We start from the raw sequence: 21,060 nt of genomic DNA on the forward strand, positions 1-21,060 counted from the left end.
ATGCATGTCAGCTGGAAGTCTTTTTCCCCTTGTATTAATGCAGCTGCAGAAGCTTGCTTGCTTTTTTTTTTTTATTTTGTCCTTTTGAGACAGGGTCTTGCTATGCAGTTCAGGCTGGACTTGAGCTCACTCTATAGCCCAGGCTGGTCTCAAACTCACAACGATCCTCCTGCCTCAGCCTCCTGAGTGTGCCACCACACCCAGCTCGCTTTCTTTATCCAGTAGTTTTGTGCCATATTCTCCCATCCTTTGACTTTTTTTCTCATTTTTGTTTTTTGTTTTTGTTTTTGAGACAAGGTCTCGCTGTGCAGTTCAGCCTGGCCTTGAACTCACCATGTAGCCCAGGCTGGTTCCAACTTGTGATCCTTCTGCCTCAGCTTCCCCTGAGCTGGGAATATAGGATTATGCCAGCACACCCAGCTAGGCTTTTAAACTTTTATATTGTCATGTTTTATGTTACTTGAATGGGACACAGTTGAATGTTTTAGATTTACAGTTTTAGACAGCCCTGTTCTTTAATTAGAGTGTCTGGCCTATTAATGTAATTACTAGTCACTGGGACAGCTTCATGTAACCACCCCCAGGGTCCTCTGGAGGCTGCAGTTCTTACAATAACCATGAGGGGGCGCCCCCAAGGCTGGCAGCGACCACAGCACAGGAGGCACGCGGGGTGGGAATGCATTTTCCAGGTTCCACTGCCTCCCTGCTCTGTCCTCAGGTGCTGAGCACCGGGTGGGGGCCGGCTGAGGCCTGGGAGCAGGCGGGTGGTGGATGCAGACACACGCATGGTGCCCTGGCCAGGCCTGCTGGCAGGCGAAGACCATCTGCTCTGCACTGCTCTGCACTGCCCAACGAGCACCCGGTGGCACCAGCCTAACGGGTGTCCGGGCTTCAGGCCACAGCCTCACGCGGTTACTTACCACTCTGCCCGGTGTGGTTTTCCTCTCCTTTCTCTGTTTCTGACCCTCCTCTCCTTTCTCTGTTTCTGACCTGTTGTGTGGGGGTGCGACCTCCTCTTCATTTTAAGTCACCCCCTAGAAATCACCTCCTGCATCTCCACTCCTCAGAGCCCATGCGTGGTCAGTGAGCACTTTCTTCCTGGACAGCACCTCCACCACCGTCCCGCCCCCCTGCCTCCGCCCTCTGTGCAACTCCTGGCCTCAGGGGGTTCTGTGTCGTCTCTGGGGGTGGTGCCCAACAACCTGCCCTTCTCGCCTTGCCAGGTGTCTCATTACTTTTCTCTCGTCTCCAAGACAAAATACCTGACAGCCAGAATTAAGGAAGGAAAGGTTTATTTGTTGCACAGTCTGTGGAGGATTCCGTCCATACTCGGCTGGCTCCAAGGCAGCGTGGCACATGGCAGAGGGCAACCGTTCATGGTGGTGGAAAACGCAAGAGCAACAGGAGCAAAAGGGAGGAGTGGCAGCTGAAAGAGCAAGCCTCTTTCCCTCCCTTACACTGTATGCAAACTGCCCGCCCCAGGGCGGGTGTAGCACTCACATCCATAATTCCAGCATTGGACCATGGATCAGTCACAAACTCCAGAAGCCCGCCCATGACTGCATGAGGCTTTGGGGGACATCCAGACATGAACCATAACACGTGGCTCTGTGTTCACCCAGCCGTTTCCCCTGGGCTTAGACCTGAGCCTCACAGCTCCCTCAGTGAGGGGCTCCATCAGGTCAGGAGTGAACGACTGTGTCCTCTTCCGATGAGTCCTGTCAGCACGCCAGCCGGAGTCACTGCCCGGCTCTGTTGGGATGATGAAGACAGCAGTCTTCTCTGCCTGTGTTGAGATGTTTGTCTTTCTGAAGTTCCGGGACTGTGTCCTGGCCTAGAGCGCTTTGGTTTATCCTGCTTGGGATTGCCAGTGCTTCTGGTTTGGTGATTTGGTATCTTCCTGAAAGAATCATTTCCTGCCACAGGGCCCCTGCTAGGTCCTCTCGACGCCCCTCTGACTGTGCTGTGAGGACAGCAGCGGTGCTTCTGGGTGTCTCGCCAGCTCCTGCATTTCCCACTCCTCACAGCCTGGGGAGGGCCCGCATCAGCACTGCACTGGAAGCAGCCCTGACCCTCCCTGGGCTATTACAATGCATTTCAGATGTGTCTGATGTAGTAAAATTCCCAGTACACAGGTGGCTTTTGTGTTCATTTATCGCGCTGGGGTCCACTGTCCTGACATTCTCCTCCTGGTAACCCCTGTTGTCATGCCAGCCCTTTGACGGTGTTTACCCATTGTAACGACGGAATCCACTTTTAAGTTGGCTTCAGTGGACACAGGGATCCCAATAATCTGGCCACTGTTACTGCATACAGAAAGCCGTGGCATGTCTCTCTTGGTCCTGAGTGGGCGCTCAAAAAGTGATTTCTGAATTAACCGAATGGCCACCGTCTGCCAAGTGGGCTGCACGGTTGGCCTGTGCTCGAGAGCAGAGTGTTTGTTTCCTGCCCTAAGCTTGCGTCTCCTCCCAGGTCCCTGAGGAGGACGGCTCATCCTGCTCCAACACCACCGGGCCCCGGGTTCACTCTCCCACCCTCCCGAATCCGCAAACCCTCGTAAAGCCCAGTGCACGAGTGTTGTTCCTGGTGCCTCGAGGCTGCACACACAGCCTCCCGCCCCAAGGCCCCGCGCGCGCTGTCATTTCTGCCTGTGAAGAATCCCCTTCGCCCCTGTCCTGCCCGGTACTCTCAGGTCTGGTAGTCGGGAGACGGAACCTCAGCCTGTGCACCGTGGGAAGTGGAGTCCAGTGCCTCCCCTCAGACCCCCGAGTTCACCACCCCTCGGGATGACCCGGGCCTCCCCCATGGGAGCTGACGCAAACATCGAAGCCCCAGTGAGGCGCTGCTGTAGCCATGCTGCAGAGGATGCAGAGGACAAAGCCACACAGCCAGAGTGGAGCCCAGGTCCTCACTCCGGGCCTTCGCTCCAGACACCACAGTCGCTGCCCAGCCATGGGCATCCGGGTGACACCTGGACCTCCTGGGGCAGATGCCCTGCAGGAATTGGGGGCCTGAAGCTCTCAGAAGGTCCCCGGGCCACCGTCCCACTTACCTCACCACCTTGGTGCCGTTCCTCACCACCTGCATGTCCACCATGCAGCCCCCGGTGACATAGGCAGCCAGGTTCAACTCGGAGAACTCCGCCTGGGGGAGAAAGCGCACAGAAAAAGGGTCTGTCACACTCGGCAGTGACGACTGCCAATACGTGCTCAGTACCCACATGTCCCCGCGCAGTAGGCCTTACGTCACCTCAGCAAGGCCGTTTGAGCCCCGCCTGACAGACAGGACGAGGAGGTGCACAGGGGCCTGTGACGTGTTCGAGGTCACACAGTGGGTGAAAGACAACATCGCTCAGGTCTCTCACCCGCGAACTAGGCGTCTCACCCCGTCACTTCTGACCCCTGGAAGGGGGAGGAGCCACGCAGCTCCATAACTCTGTGATGCCCAGCGCCGTCGACAGCATGTTTCTGACAGATGTCTGCTGCCTGGGGCCGTGCGGCGGTGTGGTGGCTTCGAGGCTCAGGGCCACAGCACCCCCTCCAGGCGGCTGCCCAGCATCCCTCCCTCCCCAAGCTGGTCACAGCTGATGGCGTCAGGATGCGACCCAGGATGCAGGAATGACGTCCCCTCCCGAGAATCCCTGAGAATCTCTCACTGCCCTTCAGCGTGGCTGTCTTTAGTGTACGTGTGGGACTGTACTTTCTGCTAGTTGCATCAGGGAAGCGCAGGAGAGCAGAGTGAGGTGGAAAGGGAAAGCGGGGGGAGTGGGGAGAAGGATGGACAATGTGCGGGAGATTGCTGAGAAAGGCAGGGCACGGGCTCCTCCCCAGCCAGCTGCCACGCTGCCTCCGGGTTTTTCGGGTCGGCTCTTGCTTGTTGATCTGTGTGAACAGCGTTCATGAGTCTCTGCCGCCTGTGCCCACTCCTGCGTGGGGTTCCCCCCACCTCTCCCCCGTCTTTCTACTCGATCCCTGGACCCCACGTTCCCCTCTAGGGGACACCAATCCCCGCACCTGCATGTCAGTGATCTTGTGCCAACCTGATCTTCTCTTTAAAGAGCCGTCTCCAAGCGAGGCCGCCTTCTGAGGGGCCAGGGAGCTACAACTTCAGCACAGGAGTTTGGGGCGGTGACAGGGACCTGTGACACCGTCACTGCACGGCACGGCACCCGTCGGTGCCCGAGCACAGCAGAGGCCAAGGGCGTTTCCTGTCTGTGACACACACGACAGCCCACACGTGTGAAGCGCCGTGTGCAACACAGCCTAAGCGTCCGATGTGTGCCAGGCCCTTTAATCTTCCAGTGTCCAGCTGGGGACTCGAGGTATGAACCAGACACCTGGCTTGTACCGGGCGGGAGGCAGCAGAGCCCGACCCCAGCGCAGGGTCCACCCCGGAGCCTGGCTCTTAGCTGTTGCACCTCACTGCCTCCCAGTTCAGCTTAGGCGGAGCATGACTAGGAATTTTAGGGACTTAAAAATAACTCGGGGGCTGGGGATTTAGCTCAGCGGCAAAAGCGCCTGCCTGGCAAGCACAAGGTCGTGAGTTCGGTTCCCGGTACCGGAGAAAAACCAAAAAAAAAAAAAAAAAATAACTCGGTTAAGGAGAAAAATGAGTTTACCGGGATGAGAACTTCCTTCCATGCCTTTCAAATCTCTCCCCCTGGAGTCATTTAGCTCAAGTATGAGCAAAGACCCGGCGCCCTCCCCAGACACCATCGCCCTCTCACCCTTGCTCTGACTGACAACCGCATTACCCGCTGGCGGGTGGAGGAAGGCGGCTCCCAGCGAGTCCAGGTCGGTAAGTGGAGGTAATGACTCTGCCTCCGAGTTCAGCCCCATCAAGTTCAAAACACCCGACTGGCCAGACCACAGAGACTTGTGGTGCCGCTTGTGTGTGGCACAGAGAAGGGGTTAAAAGACAGCTGCAAAGCAGGAGAGCCGGCCACCACGGGGCTGCAGACAGGGAGCGAGCTCGGCTGGAGTCTCGGAGGTAGAGCCAGGGGCCATTCCCCTGCCTGACAGGAAAAGATCCCCGGATGAAAACACACTGAGCCCGGCACCAAGCAAAGGCTCATCTTGGCCACTCGGGGTCCAGGCTTACTTCCTGGCCACGGCTTACGAGCCAGCAGGAGCTGCATGTCGGGCTGCAGGGCAGTAAGTGTGTGAGCAGGAAGAAAGGGGGGCCCTGGATCGACCTCCAGGATCATCAGCGCCCCTGCGGTCTCCTGCATGATTTAACCTTGTGATCGCACGATCGTTCGGGCTTCAGCTGTTTGGGACGGAATTCCTCCTCAGCGGGGCTCGTCAGGCAGCAGAATGGACACATGCAGGCTGGAGCGGCCGGGCCCAAATGTGCGCCGGGCACCGTTCCACTGCCTGCTCTGTGTATCAGGGGTTACACTGCTAAAATAGACAATGAACTTACTGTACTTAATCCTTATAGGTCTTTGTGAGGGTTCAAGGCTGTGTGTGTGTGTGTGTGTGTGTGAGAGAGAGAGAGAGAGAGAAAGAACTTGCCCAAGGCTGAGACACGAGTGTCTCTGTCACTACTTGTCACAATGTCTTAGCAGCAGCAAAATGAAGGCATCAAAAATGGTGCAACCAGGAGCACAGCACCCCTCTGGGTATTTACAGCATATATATAATGTGGAGGAAGGGCTGCGCTTACAGCTACGCTGAGGAAGCAAGGATATTTCTCTTCCCGTTGCTAATGAGGAGGAAACCGCTGAGTATCAGCTGCTAGCCCCTGCACGACAGTGTTCTGGGAGGGCGAAGCAGTCAAAATGACCTGTGACTGCCCTGGAGGACAGCGGCACGGAAACACAGCCCCGAAGTCTCATGAGCCAAGGACGCGGAGCTTAGGTCCAGGGCACAGAGCAGCACAGAAAGACCCCGCGTGGGGCAGCTCTGCAAGTCCTTGGCTGGTTACTGATCTAAGCACGGAGGGAAGGAAGTGACTCCAGCCCTGGGGAGAAGCTGGGGAAACTCCAGCTCTGCAATCTGCTAGCCCGCTCGGGGCTGGGGGGTCCAGTTCACGGGGTCAGCGGGTGAAGACTCCTCACAGGAGCACAGCACTCAAAACACAGTAATGAGACTAAGACCCCCAGGCTAAATCCTGCCTGGGGACCGCAGGGCCATCAGTGCGCCTGGTCTGCCCTGGGGTTGCTCAGCCTGAGAACTGAAGGTCCCAATTCCAGGCGCCCCTCGGCCCCAGTTTTAAACTACAAGTTCCACATCCTGGGAATTTCTGTGGTCCTAGGCAAGCTGGAGTGACTGACTATTCTATCTAGCTCTGCCCTGAGAAGCTTAGAGGCAAGCTGTGAATGGCTCAAACTTACTCAGGAATAGAGCAAAACCCAGCGCACAGCATTCCCGATTTAAAAGTTAGGACATCCAGCCACAGACAGCAAGGCAGGCAGAGAGGCAGGAAAATACCACCCTAGTAAGCAGAAGCCAACCAGCAGGAACAAGTCCGGAAGGGAGAGGAAGTTGGGATAACTCTGAGAAATATCCTTCATGCTTTCTAGAGTACAGAGGGAGACATTTGTGCGATGAGGCGAAAAGAGAAAAACACTGCAAAAGTGGAAAATGGAACTTACAGAAATTAAGGAAACAGAATATCTGAGAAAGGAAATGCACTGGCGGGATTCACAGTAAATTCAACAGAAGAAAATGCCGGTACGCGCAAGGACAAAGCAATAAAAACTACCCCAAATGAAGCAAGAAGCAAAAACACATTTAGAAAAACAATAGAGCCTCTATGAGTACGGAGCAATATCAAAGTCTAACACAGGAATGCGGAGGTCCCAGGAGAAGTGGGGAGGAAGCAGATACTTGAAGAGAAATGATTGTAATTTTTCCGTAGTTGATGAAAACGCAAATCCCACAGATCCGAGAGAGTCAGTGAACCATATGTAGAAGAAACAAAGAAAATCTCACAAGGCACATAGTCAGCTTCCTAAGAAAGCAGTGACGAAGAGAAAAGCCCTCTAACACAGTGATGGGGATCAACGTGCTTTGCATAAAGAGAACAAAGATGAGAATTTCAGCCAACATCTTGGTAGAAAACAGCGAATGAGAAGACAGGGAGCAACTTCTTTCAAATACCAAGAGGAGAAACGAAAGAACGCACACCTGGGGCATTAGGCCCAGAACGGCTCCCTGCTAACAACAGGAGAGACGTTCTCAATGAACGTCAGACCTGACTGCAAATCCCAGAAACGCTGTAGGAAGTTCTTCTGGCAGAAGGTCAGTGATACCCTCTATCAACACACACAAACACGCACACACGCGTGTACACGCACCCCTAGATACAGCAGACATGAGGGTAAATGTAAATCAGTTTGTTTGAAAACTCCATGAAAGATATTTAGCTGTTTAAAGCAAAATGTAGCACTGTATGACGGGAATTTATAGTGTTTGTGGAAGTAAAATTGCGTAGCAGGGGCCCCAGGGTCGGGACTGGAGCGGGACGTGCTGCTGAGAAGTTCTCACCAGCATGTGGAGCGGAACAGTGATAGCTGAAGGCCGCTGCTGCTGACTTAGATGTGCAGACTGCAAGCCCCAGTGCAGTGCCTCAAAGACAGAAGTAAAGCAGGGATGAAATCAATGTAGCAGTGTGCACAAATTGTGCGCTCGCAGCTTGATGCACTTTAATTCTCTTACTCTGTGTAATAAGTCCCCGGATCAAGACAGGGAACTTTTCCAGAGCCGCGAACCCGTCCGACCCGGCTCCTGCCAACCTCACCGCGGCGGCCTCTCCACGGGCACGTTCCATGCCACAGAGCCTCAGAGGACGGAGCCTGTCCTGCGAACTCTGGTATCTGCCTTCTTTCTCTCTGCCCTGTCTCTGAGATCCGTCCTTGCTGTGGTGGTGAGCAGCCTTTGTTTTTTCTTTCCCTGCTGTTTTCCATCTGAACATAGGATAATAATATATTTATTCCTTCTGCCCACGCTGGACACGGGGCTCTTTCTAGTCGGTTGATCCTAAGAAGAGAGCTGCTAGGTATACTGCCATGCACCTCGGGTGGTGGAGGGACTCAGCCACTTCCCTGGGGGACACACCGAGGCGTGACACTGCGGGTCAGGGGTGGTGGTCATTCACCTTTGGAAAAAGGCGATGAAGACTTCCCCAGTGTTTTGGCAAATCCACGTATCTGTCAGCGACACAGACTTCCGCTGCTCTGGGTGCTCTTCCACGCTTGGCGCTGTCGGTGTTCTCGGTCTGTGCTGCTCTCGTGGGTCCTGGCCGTGGCCGCACACGGCAGCTCAGGTTTGCGTTTCTTTGGTGCTGAATGACGCTGATGGTTCATTGCTAGCTGCAAGTTCAGGCAGCCTCTTGGAGGCAGTCCTCTTTCTTTTATCCATATTTCTGTTTTGGTTTGTGCCTCTCTCATTACTTGGTGAGAAGAATTAAAAATATGTTCTCGACAGACTTTTTGCTGAGTCTATTAATTGCAAATATCTTCTATTCTGTGGTTTTTACTTTCATAAATTTTAAAATAAAGAATACACACATATGTATGGAGTAAATTTAATTAATTAATTAATTGTTTTTTGAGACAGGCTCTCACTGGGTAGTTCAGGCTGGCTTCAAACTCACTGTGTAGCCCAGGCTAGCCTTGAACTTGCCTCCTCCTCCCAAGGGCTGGGATTACAGGCGTGTGCCACCACGTCTGTCCTGAAGTATAATTTAAGAAGTTTTTACAGGTAAATGTTTTTATTGTATTTTGCCTAAATTTTTGCCTATTCCAAGATCGTGTAGACATTCTTCAATATTTCTTGCTAAAAGCTTTGCTGTTTATACTCCACAATGAAGTCTATAAACCCTCCAGAATTAATTTTAAATATGTGACGGGCGACAGGACTCGAGGCTGAGTTTTCCTGTGTGGCTGTTCACGTTTGGCCCCGTGGGCTGAGATGGCCACTCTTCCTCAGCACAGCCACGCCGACGGCCTTGCCAGTCACCGGCACCCTGTCTGCGGCATCCGTCTCGAAACCCTCGGCTCCTCTCTGTGGATCTGCTGTCTCTCCTCGAGCCTGTGCCAAGCCGTCTCAGTGACCAGCTTGGCGGGAGTCTGGACATGAGGTGGCACCATATTTCAAGTGGGAAGCAACCCAATCCAGCTGCGGGGGAGCCGACCGAAGACACCTAGGATGAGCGCTCTTGGTCCGCTCCCCCGGCATCAGATCCGACGTCTTCCTGTACACCCACTCCAGGGCACGCACGGACGCAGGCAACCAGGAGCCCGTGAAGGCTCTGTCCCGAGTGACGGATCACGTCTCCCTTAGGACACAGCCGGCCGCAGTGTGTTCTCCCGCTCTCGGGACTGCACCCAAACCACGGTCTGGGAGGCCCCGTGCTAGGGAAGGGCGCTCTGACACTCCACTATCGCCATGCTCGGGCACCGTTGAGACTTCTCTTGGCTTTATACATGAGCTTCGAGCCTTAGGGTCCACACGCAGGTGTCCCCCAAGGCTCCTGTGCTCAGAGGTGGGGCTCCGGGCAGGCGGCTGGACCATGGGGTACTGTACGAACCCACAGATTCATCCATGGGTGGGCTCGCAGAGGGCTGCGCTGTGAAGAGGCGGGCCTGTTGGGAGAGGTGAGGTGCTGGGGCTGTGTGTGTCCCCTCCCTGGCTCCTCCCTTCACTCTGCTTCCTGGCTGCCAGGGTGTGAGCGTCTGTCCTCTGCCAGGTGCTTCCCACCACACTGCTTCTGCCTTGGGGCCAGCTGACCGTGGGCTGGGCCCCCAGAACTGGGAGCTAAATTGAAGCTCTCCCCCTTTGAGCTGTGGGTGTCAGGTGCTGTATCCAAGACTGGGAAAGCACACTGGTACCTGCAGTCTCGGGCCAGTTCTAAACACAATTATTTAACTTCTTTTCCACCTCGCTGAGAACTTGAGCCTACTGCCTCATTTGCATTATTTTTGCTTATTTGTTGCTATCAGGGGCAACTAAGAGCTTGTTTCCTTTATTTTCAACAGAAAAAAAAATCCCATACTGTACTGCTCTGGAAAATGAAGATTACTGGCATTTAATTTAGACTGTCAAGATTCTGCCTTAGGAGAGCAAATGTCTCCTTTCATAGGCTATTACCTGAGGACACCAATAAAGACAGGGAGGTGCTAATCCTCGGCTCCATATGGATAGGCTGTATGCAGCACCCACAGGCTCCTCCTATTTTGTTGTTGTTTTGCTTTTGTTTTCTGAGGCAGGGTCTCATTATGTAGATGCGGCTGGCCTTGAGCTCACTATGTAGCCCAGGCTGGCCTTAAACTTGCAATAATCCTCCTGCCTCAGCTTCCTGAGTGCTGGGATTAAATTTAGGCATGTGTCCAGATATCTTGCTATTTTGCTACCCTGGTTAAAACCAGTTGGGGAAGATTTCCGACACTGTTTCAAATGATAACTGAAAAGTACTCGACTAAATTTTCCTGCCTATTTAAAACTTTTATTAAACATGTACACTGAAAATGAAAAAACAGTAGAAAGAGACTGGTCTTGAATTCTGGGGACCAGGGATAGATCTTGGATTTGACGCTGAGTATACGGCGTTAGAAAAACCTCTCATTCTTTCTCCTCTTTAATTCTCTTCTTCTTTAAAATGAAAGAGCTATGACCAATGGGGTCAGTTAACTCCATGGTCCCTTTTTGAAATTTATACTTACTTCCCTTTTTTGAGAAGGCTCGCACTAAGTCCCTGAGTGTCCCAGGCTGGGTTCCTGCTTGCCATCTCCTGCCTCAGCCTGCTAGCCTGGGGAAGACAGGAGTGTGTCTCCGAGGCTGGCCAACTTCCCGCTTTCCTACGATATCTTTCTCCATCAGGTTCCTGCGGTTATGACCGAGGAACAAGCCATTTCCTCAGCACACCGCTGAGGAGAGAATGCTGGGCAAGGTCATATCATCAGACAGCTGTTCACCGCTTTACACCCAGCTCTGGGCATACGGTAGGTGTTGCAGCATGTGCTACCTTTGAGGCCATGGACGTCGGGTGCGACATGGCCAGCAACTTGCCTCTGGAAAGCCCACTGCCAGGTGGACAAGGCTGTCTCCAGGCAGAGGGGGAAAAAGGCCAAGCTAAGTTTCCATCCTCAGATGGGAACCAGGGGCCAATGGAACGGCAGGAAGTCGTGTGTGGTGGGGACACAGAGGCGCGGAGCTGAGCTGGCCTGGAGATCCTGCTGCACCTGCAGACCCTGCATCCCTGCACAGACCTGAGCATCGCCCCATGGCATGCTGGGCCAATCCTCTGATCTCTGGGATGCCTCCCCTGCTTCCCTGCAGGTCAGGGATCAGGGCAGCTCAGTGGGTTCTTTGCTCATGTCTCATGAGGCAAAACCACGGAGTAGCCGGCTGGGCCCTCACAGGGAGGCTCCAGGTAGAAATCACTGCAAGGCACTCGGGCTGTAGGCCGAGCTGGGTTCTCTGCACACAGGACGAGACCCCTGCCTCCGTGTGGGCTACTCACGACTGTCTTCCTTATCCCAGGATGCTGCTCTGCCTGTAGACCCATAGTAGGACTGGCAGACCAAGTCCTGTCCTGGAATTTTCCGGCTTCCCATTCTGCCGCATGTCTGTCCAGCTGGTAAAAGTTCCCTGCTTCCCAGGGCCTCGGTAGTTAGCTGGGCAAATTGGCTGCTCCTGGGCAGCTCACCCTGTTCCAAGGCCTGAGACTGTAATCACATCGGCAAAGCCCCTTTTGGGATGAATTTTCACAGGTTCGTGGACAAGGGGTAGACGTGTGTGTGTGTGTGTGTGTGTGTGTGTGTGTACTGGGGGCACTGGGAAGCCCTAAGGGCTGCAGAGAAAGGGAACAGCTCTGCTTATAAGAACTGGCCCCCGGAGGCACTTCTTCGAGGTGCCAGGCACTGTTGGGGGGAGACACCGTGGAAGTCCGTCATCTACAGCAGTCTCTTCCAGGGCTCCCTGGACCACAGATAGATGCACATGACTGTATCTGAACTCCTGCCCAGTTCCGAGAACACAAGTACGCACACATGCGTGTGCACACACACGGGGAGATGGCATGCATTCGGCCTCCTGCCTACGGGTACCAGGCCAGTGTGTTTTGCCACTGGACGCTCAGGTCCACGTCTCGAGGCGCTAAGCGATTCCGCCTGTGGTGACGACGGCATGGAGGACCCGATGCGGTGACGGTCAGGTCTCTTCACGGCTGTGAGCTGAGGGGCTGTTAGGGTGCCGCATCAACGGGAGAGACGCGGCTGGATGCCCACAGGGCCCGGATGCGAGGGCGGAGGGCAGCGGCTCGGCCCTGGCGGAGGCCTCTGGCTGCAGTCGCAGGGGCCCGAGTTCCTGACAAAGGCGAGAGCGGGTCTGGCTGACAGGGTGGGCTGGAATCCGAGGGTGACGGATAAGAGCTGGGAGCTTCCGGTCACTCCTGGGATGCACCCCAAGAGCGCAGGTGCTCCCCAAGCCTGAGGAGTGTGCTCCTGAACACGGGCTCGGGGACTCGGCTTGCAGGGGAGAGACGGAAAGGCGGAGCTGGACACTCTGTCCACAGGAGGAGGCGCAGCCTGCGGGCTCTCACCCCGTGCACAGCCCCTCTCATGCCTGCAGAGCAGAGCCGCCCATCCAACACCCAGGATACCGAGCCGTGTCTGCCCTGGGCAGACCAGCTGCTCGCTGTCCGGGCCTCTCCACCCGCAGCCCAGAGCCCGCGAGCTGGGAGCTTGTCTGCTGAGCCCCCTCTCCTCTCCACAGCCCTTAATGGCTGGGCCCCAGACCCACCTTTCTCTCTGCAGCTCTCTTCTGTCCATGCCAGTCCGCCGGAGGAACTCCAGTTCTGTCCTGCTTGCTTCTTTCCTAGCTGTGACTGTATTTTTTTTTTTTTTTTTTTTGTCTTTTTGAGACAGTGGTTCACTTTGTAACCCAGGCTGGTCTCGCATTCAGAACGATCCTCCTGCCTCAGCCTCCGGAGTGCTGGGATTACAGGTGTGCACGACCATGCCCGGCCACTGCCTCTTAGCAGGGCTGCCCAGCGAGGTCTGCCTGAGGGAGGGGCTGCAGGGCTGCTGGGTCTCAGTGGGACTTCGACCTGGTTGCTCTCCCTCCTCAAGTCTGGGGCTGCTTAGGAACCAGGAATGGGATGGACACGAGGAAGAGCGGGGCCCTCCCGAGCCCGAGGGAGCTGTCCAGATCCCGCCCTCACTGCACGCACACCACGAGGAGGAAGCTGCGCTGGGCGAAGCCGTGAAATCCCTCTCAGGAACACCTGCGTGCACGGCTTCCCACTTCCTCGGGGTGCTTGCAGCAGGAGAGACCCAGGCAGAGCAGAGGCACGAGCAGCAACTTCAAACAGCACACGGGCAGAAAACCCAGCCTCTGCGCTCCAGGTCCTGCGACGTGGTCTCTGCGGCCTCCTGCCCTCGCCTCCCACCCCGGGCCCCAGTCTGACTCCCGGCCGGCCCACACCGACCCCTCAGGTTGACTCCCTTCGGGCACCATCTGGCGGCACTGAGCTGTGCAGCCGTCACTGCCGCCATCTCCAGAATTTCTTCCTCATCCCTGGAAAAAGCGACAATCACCCCCACCCCAGCACTTGGTGGCTTCTATTCTGCTTCACGTCTGTGCGGCTTTGCCAACTCCAGTATCTCAGGTAATTGGAATCAGACAGCACCGACCCCTGGGTCCACCGTTTCACTTAGGGTGACATTTCCATGGCTCATGTGTGTTGCAGCCTGTGTTGGAATCTCCCTCTTTTTGAGAGCTGAGTAGTATTCCACGGCATAGATATACCACACTTGGCTCATCTGTTCATCTGTTGATGGACACGTGGCTTGTCTCCAGCTTCGGGCTGTTGTGAATGATGCTATGAACACGGGTGTGCAAAGCCCTGCTCAGTCTTTGCTTCTGGCCCTCTTGTGTAACATGCAGCAGGGGAACGCCTGGGCGACGTGGTCATTTAGGTCTAGTTTTTCGAGGCGACACCACCCTGTTCACAGGGGCTGCGCCTCCCTCTCCTCCTGCTAGCAATGCACAGGGGCCCAGGTCTCTGCGTCCTCACCTGCACTCGTTATCTCCGTCCTCGATTTGAAGGACCAGCAAGGCGGCCAGGGGGCCAGGGCAGAGAGAGCCAGGAAGACAGGGCGGTGACAGACCCCAGAGGTTGGGTCCCACCATGCCTAGGGCCCGGGAAGGACTTCCGTGCTCAGGGCATGAGCCTGCGCCTCTGGAGAAAAGCAGGTCGCACAGGGTCACGGTCGGCCTGGTAGCGGGAGGAGGAGCACAGGCCGTCCCCTCCAGGGCTGCCCAGGGCTCCGCAAAGGCAGCGCCGGCCTGGCTGCACAAGGGGACACTTCCTGCCCAGCTCACACACCTGACAGACCAGGGGCCTCGCTCTCTGGTGGCCCTGCTTCCTGGGGACAGGGCTCAGCACGCCTCTCGTGGGTTTCTGAAACGATGGAACAGCCGGGCCCATCTGCTCTCAGTCGCGTTGAAAGGGCCTCATGTGCTGGCGCCTGTCTGAAGCAGCGCACACACGGAGTTTCTAAGAGCAAGCGGAGGAAGCCCAGGCCTGCCGGGGGAGCGGGGTGTTTGTTTTGGAGCAGGCGCTGGGAGCCCTGAGACAAGACACAGCTCGTGTCTCCCTCCGAGCTGATTTGCAAGCCCTGCAGGCTTCTTCTGCTCAGGGCTTGAGGCCTCAGGTAGCAGGGGTCGCCCCTCTGAAGCGCTCGGAATGGCTCCCCAAGAAGGCACGCTCTCACCTACCCGGGTAGCCCGCCTGTTCCCTGGCAGACAGCTTCTCCTCTGCGGGCCTGGGTTTGGAAGGTTCCTTTCCTCCCAGGTGCGCCCCTTCTCCGTGTGGCCCAGGAGCTCTAAGCGGGGCCAGCAGTGAGGGGGGCCCGGAGCTGCTCTGAACCTCGCCAATGGGGACGGCAGGTGACAGCTCGAGGCCGGTGTACCCTGGATCAAGAGGCAGAGGCAGGCAGGGGTCTGTCTACACTGGTGGAGCCAGTGCCACCCCTGGCTCATGTCGCCACCCAACGTCCAGTGACCACTGATGGCTGTGGAGCCCTTCCGACCGCACAGGCTTGGGGGTGCCCCTCATCCGTCGCCTCGTTCCGGAGACCTGGTCCACAGCAGTCCGTGCCCGAGAATATCCCCCCCCAGAGTGGGGAAGCCCGGACGGAAGGGGCGCAGGAGGAGCGCGAGGAGCCCGGCACCAGTGGCCCAGTAGTGACAGCCAGGACTCCTCCCCCACTTCACACCTGCTTTGCCTCAGAGCACGCAGTGACCGTGTCTTTCCTTGGGGACAGCGCCCAGCAGTGGTGGCAGCAATGACTCCCAGGAGGAGTGACAGCGGGAGCGGCCGCACAGACAAGGCTGAAGGGGGGTTAGCTCTGGGGAGAGGCGGGGCCTCGAAAGAGACCTCGGAGGGGCACCGTGGCCCACGGTCGCTGTGTGGACATCACCAGCCCCATTGAATTCGCACCCATTCTGTCTGTGATTCACCAGCATGCATCGTGTCTACAATAGCTTTCAAATTTCCGGTGGTTTTTAAAGCAGGAACCCAGTGCCAGGCGCTGCCCTAAGGGTGTGGCAGGCGTGAATCCACTCCTGACAGTAACGGCAAGTCAGTCGTCACGGTGCGGGGAGAGCTAACCTTTCGCAGCAGGGACCTGGGAGACCATGTGTGTTGGAGGCTCAACCTCACCTTCCAGCAAGGGGCCCAACAGAGCTGTAGCATTTTAAAAAATCTTCCTGAGTACTGGATTCACACAAGACTTATTTGGAAGCTCTTCGAAGACCTCTCTTGAGAGACAGCGGAGGCGGCTCAGGCGCTGGGCCGGCGTCCTAATCACACTGTTTATTCTGCGTCTGTGTTCCAATGATGCTGGACGCAGCCTGCCACCCCAGAGCACCCCGTGTGGTGCCCGCCTTGTGCTCCTGCTTCCAGGGCACTTCCTCCTCTGTGATGGTTGCGTACCTGTCTGCCACCTATGACAAAGACGGCCTTGCGCCAACAGAACCTCCCCGAGGGGCCTCAGGAGGCTCACGGAAACTTTGCTCAGGGCCTCTCCTGTGAGAAGAGAGGGCGTCCGTCCTGCCCCGTCCCTGTCCTCAGACGGGGCTGGCGGGCTAAGCGGACGTGGGTTTCTCCCCAAGGAAGCCCACGGTCCTGTGGCGCCCTAGCAAGGCCTGTTCTCTGGGTCCTGCCGTGGGGCAGCACCGCTCTGCCCTGGCACTGCTGACCCCTGAGTGGTGACTCTGCCTCCCTCCATGGCTGTCAGTAGCACTGCTCTTCTGTGACAGCCGGTGGCGTTGGCACCATGGGGTATCCCTGGTGAGGAGCCCGTCCCAGGTCCTCCGAGGATGCTTCGCAAGAGCTACTGGGCCCCGAGGGGGCGGCTGGTGAGGCCAGACACACAGCTCTGCAGCAATGACACCGGGGCAGAGCCTGGCTGTGGCTGGGCTGGGGGTGGGGAGATGGTGGAGGCGAGGACAGGGCCGCTGGCCAGACAGGTGGCGGATGTGGGACAGTCAGAGGCGCGGACAGAAGCCCCGAGAAGCACCATCTTTGCAGAGCGGCTGCTGCAGACGAGAGCCTGTATGCATCCATCACTCGGTTCCTCCGGCCTCACGCCGGGGGCCCCTGGGCAGAGCGCAAGACAGCCGGGCCGTGCGGGTGAGGCAGGGCCGCAGTGCTGCCTGACTTTGGCCTTCAGCCCACAGACATCCGGGAGCCTGGGCCAGGCACAGAGGGAGCCGGAGGACACCAAAGCCACCGTGAGGGCAGGCAGGGAAGGCGAGTCACAGAAGCCGTCTGTCCAGGGTGCGTGCGGTTGGCAGGGGCCGCCCTCCGCCCTGAGTCCCTGGCAGTGAGGCCCGGCGAGGCATACTCCAGCCTGTCTGGACTGAGGCAGCGAGGTGAGTCGAGTGCGAGGTCCCTGAGGCTGGCTCCACTCCCCACAGCCTCACAGCCGCCCTCAAGCTCAAGGGACCCTCAGGTTGCCCCTCAGGGAGGAAGGGCAGGCTCTAGGAACCTAGGGTGCGGTCTGGGGTCTCTGAGGAAATACTTCTGAAAAACTTCTTCAGGCCTGAAAGAGGTGTTGTCTTTTCTGGGCAATGGGTGCAGGGTGGGGGCTCTGCAGGCCAGGCTTCCACAGCAGCTGCGCCTGGCTGCGAGGGAGCGTGTCCTACTGCCTCCCCGATGCTGATCTGAGCTGCTGTGGAGACATAGGATGGGAAAGGAGAGCGGTGCATGCAGGCAGTGGCCAGCCAACAGTGGCCAGTCCCACGTCCCTTGAAGGCCCAGCGGGATTCTGAAGCACCCTGGGCGTCCTGTTCTGTCCCCACCGCCCTCTCATTGCCAAGTTCTGCCCCGGAACTCCCAGAGCCGACTTGGTATCAGTAGGCAAGGGTGTGGTGGTCTGGGCCGCTGCACCCAGCAGCAGACCAGGACAGGGAGCTGCCCCCAAGGAGGAGCCACAGCGGGCCAGGGCCAGGTGTGCACACTCCAGCTGCAGCGTACCCCACCGTGTGACCTGGGGCAGGACCTCCACGCCTCTGAGTCTCAGCTCCGTCCATGGTTGCTCCTTGGGGTGTGGCAAAAAGTGCATAACGTACGTAGACAGCTGCTTAGACATTGGCCTGCACTGCGACCAAGCTACTGCTCACCCGGACCCTCCTGCTGGACTTGTGCTTCACACCTGTCCTTCATCACCTGGAAGGATACCTGGGTGGGCCACCATGCCTACCTTTCTATATAGCTGTCTTACTTTTCCCTACTTCAGATAAGCTTGAGAAATATTTATGCAGATTATGTATCTGGGCCCTGGAACACCAATTATATGCCTGAGCGAGGATCCACTGTCCATCTCTTCACTGTGTATTACCCTCACCCTGTATCGAGTGTCACAGCTTTTAGCAGCACCTATAATTTTGGGGTGTGTGTATGTGTGTGTGAGAGAGAGACAGAGACGGAGACAGAGACAGAGACAGTGAGAGACAGAGCCAGAGACAGAGAGAGGGAGGGATAGACGAAGAGGGACAGAGAGAGAGAGAGACATTGTATGGCTGATATCCACTCTTTCAATTGGACTTCAAGCTCCATCCGTAGAGCTTGTGTCTGTCTCTAATCACCATGGTGGCCCCAGCACCTGACCCATGGTAGGCACTTGATGAACATATGCAGGGCCATGAAGATTCCGCCTCTGCTCCCAGGGAGCACGGCGTCTGAAGCAAGCAACCAGCCGGTGAGCTGGACTTTCTGCTAAGCGTTAGGGTGGACCTGCAGGAAGTGCAGTGACCACACATCCAGGAGATGACACCCATGCTGAATTGTGACAAAGTTATGGCAAAATTAGGAAAATGGCTTCCAGGGAGGAAAGGCTTGCAGAAGCTGGGATGGGAATGCGAGTCCAAGATGGTGGAGATTGGGAGGACAAGAGTGAGGAGAGAGGAGGGGAGAGGGGGGGAGAGGAGGGGACAGGAAAAGAGAGGAGGGGAGGGGAGACAGGGGAGAGGCGGGCTCATGAGGGGCCACACTAGCCCCACTCATGGCCCTCCAAACCTGTCTAGGACAAACCAGCCTTTTATGCGTGACACTATGTCACTATGACACTAAGTCACTATGTCCTCCCAGGACCTCAGGTCTCCAGGGCAGATGGCAGGAAGGTCAGGAACTCTGGGCAGGGCCTCTGGGGTCATTCTGAACTTCAGGCCCCAGGCTGTACAGTGCCATCTCACCACCTGTGGACACCTCTCCTGCCACCCTCTGAAGTCCCCGAGACAGGGGCCCAACGCTGGTCAGTCTAGGTCGAACTCTACTCCAGAGTAAGCATGGCCTTAGACCAGGCCCCACGGGATGTTAAGAAGTGCAGGGCTTGGGGCTCGTCTCAGCCACTCCCTCTCGCACAGGGCTGGACCATGTGACCATGCCGTGTGCGATCCAAAGGAAGCCATTTCCACCGCAGTCCTGTTCATGCGGCGGCCTCACACCCTCCTCAGGAGGCCTGCTCACAGTGGTCTGGGAGATTCCTTAGACAACCTAATAGATTAGTTTCCAGTTTAGCATAACAGCCAGACAGAGTTCTGCAGTGAAGTCATCCAAGTCAATTAAAAGGCATTTTCCCCTGCTGCGGGTCAGAAGTCCCTTTGGTTCTTTCCAGTTCTCTGGGATGTTTCATAATAGGTTCCACCCTCGGTTAATTAATGACCCTGATCCCACTGAAATGCAAAGGCACAGACCCTGTGGAAGCACATCCGGGCTGGCAGCTGGCAGGGCTGGAAGAGCCAGCGGGGCTCCTCTCGCCAGGGAGCACAGGGACAGCAAGTGGAGAACGGCCGGGCCAAGGCTGAAGGGCAGAGCTGAAGCTGTGGCGTCAAGAGGGGCTGGGGGGTAGGGAGCCCCAGCTGAGAGTGGGAGTGGGCAGGAGCACAGAGCCTGGAGCAGCCAGGGCACAGGGTGGGTCATGGTGGCAGACGCCATGGGGCTGGCGGTGATGTGATTTCAAGTGATGCCAGCTCAAGCCCGTCGTAGGAGTCTGATTCCACCCTCCTGTTAAGGAAACGGTCCTCGCCTCTCAAAGGCAAGCACAGGTACAAGAATGAAGCTAAAATGGCTTGAGGACATTTGGTAGCCCTTGTGCCCACAGGCAGTCTCTGAGCACTCATGAGTCCTTTCCTTGAATCTCTTGTCCAGGCATACTATTTGAGGAGCAGGTGTCTTTTTTGCACCAGATCTAGAGCTGTGTTTCTCCACCCCAAGTCTCACCTGACCTTTTCTATGCAGCCCATTTCCAAACCACAAACCTCAGGGGCATTCTAAGGTAGACACGCAGTTACATCACTCTGAGCTTTAACAGTCCCGAATGCACGCCTCTACGGCTCTAGCGCGCGATCTCTGGTTCCAGCCCTTCCCCTTCTCTCTCCTTGCTTCTGAGCCACCTTGAGGTGAGTGGCCTCTCCCTCCATAGGTCCCAGCGCCATGATATCCTGTCTCCCTTCAGCTCCAAAGCAACAGAGCCAGTGGGTCATAGACTGACACCTCTGGAACCACGAGTCAAAACAAACCTTGCCTCCTTTTAAGTTGTTTCTCTCAGGTAGTCACAGGGATGGGAAGCTAACTAGCACACACCTGGTACACAAACCCCACCTTCAACACAGTGCTTGATATCTGCTCGTTATGGCTTGGGTCTAGATGTCCCCCTAAAGCCTCACACTGTCATAGGTGGGGCTCTTCAGAGGTGGCTGGATCTAGGGTGTGTGCTGCTGGGATCAAGGGTGTGTGATTACTAAATCAGTCCACTGGTTGGTTTGGCATTGTTCTGAGTAGGATTAAGGGTGTCCCACCATGGGTGGGTAGCTTGGATAAAATATAAGGGACAGAAAGAGAGACAGTGTTGTCACTTGCTGCTTGTTGCTTGCTGCTTGGTTGTTTTGCTGCCTTCTGCCCACCATGAACTGTTTCTCCTCTGTGATGCCCCTCTGCCATGCCACCCTGCCTTGGAGCCTGGCAACTATGGACTGAAACCTTTACAAACTGGAAGTGAAATAAGCCTTTTTTCCTTTAACTTTAGGTGTCCAGTATTTTGTCTCAGGAACAAGAAAAGTAACGAGAACACTGGTTTTCCAGTTTTGTCTCCCACCACCCGTTCTCCTGCATTCTATAGTCTGATCTTTTCCCCATGTACAACAAGTGGAGATTTAGAACATACCCTTTAGCTGAAGCCTGGTGTTCACATCTGCCCTTGATACTCCCCTAATTCTTTTTCTCCAAATGCTGCTGAGCACCTGTTTCTGTCACTAAGACCAAGCGCCGAGCAGGTGCTCTGTAAGTGTCTCTGAATGGAGGAGCAGGTTTGGAGAAGGTGAGCTCTGTATATTATTTATTACACATCCCTCAAGAAGCTAAAGTGCTTGTGGGGTTCTCCTTGAGAATACCTACCTAATTCCCACTGAAGTCTCCTTGATCAATGCGACTTCTGGCCGCCGGGCAAATGCTGATGGAGGGGACTGGCAGTAAGCAAAGGTGAACACCCAGAGTGGCGGAGGTAAGGAACCATGAGCTGGCATTTCCGGTGCACAAGCACGGACT

General features: G+C 56.1%; 1 protein-coding gene across 3 annotated transcripts in view; it reads right to left on the minus strand.

The window, feature by feature from the left end:
• Positions 1-21,060, minus strand: part of Syn3 (synapsin III) — a 312,814-nt gene that overhangs the window by 235,812 nt on the left and 55,942 nt on the right. For all 3 annotated transcript variants that reach the window (XM_005374650.1, XM_013519163.1, XM_005374651.2), the window contains exon 4: positions 3,053-3,144. In XM_005374650.1, the coding sequence (XP_005374707.1) occupies positions 3,053-3,144 (92 nt within the window). The remainder of the gene's footprint in view (positions 1-3,052; positions 3,145-21,060) is intronic.

This window comes from Chinchilla lanigera, unplaced genomic scaffold (assembly GCF_000276665.1).
Source record: "Chinchilla lanigera isolate Chin_1 unplaced genomic scaffold, ChiLan1.0 scaffold00004, whole genome shotgun sequence".
NCBI classification, from domain to species: Eukaryota; Metazoa; Chordata; class Mammalia; order Rodentia; family Chinchillidae; genus Chinchilla; species Chinchilla lanigera.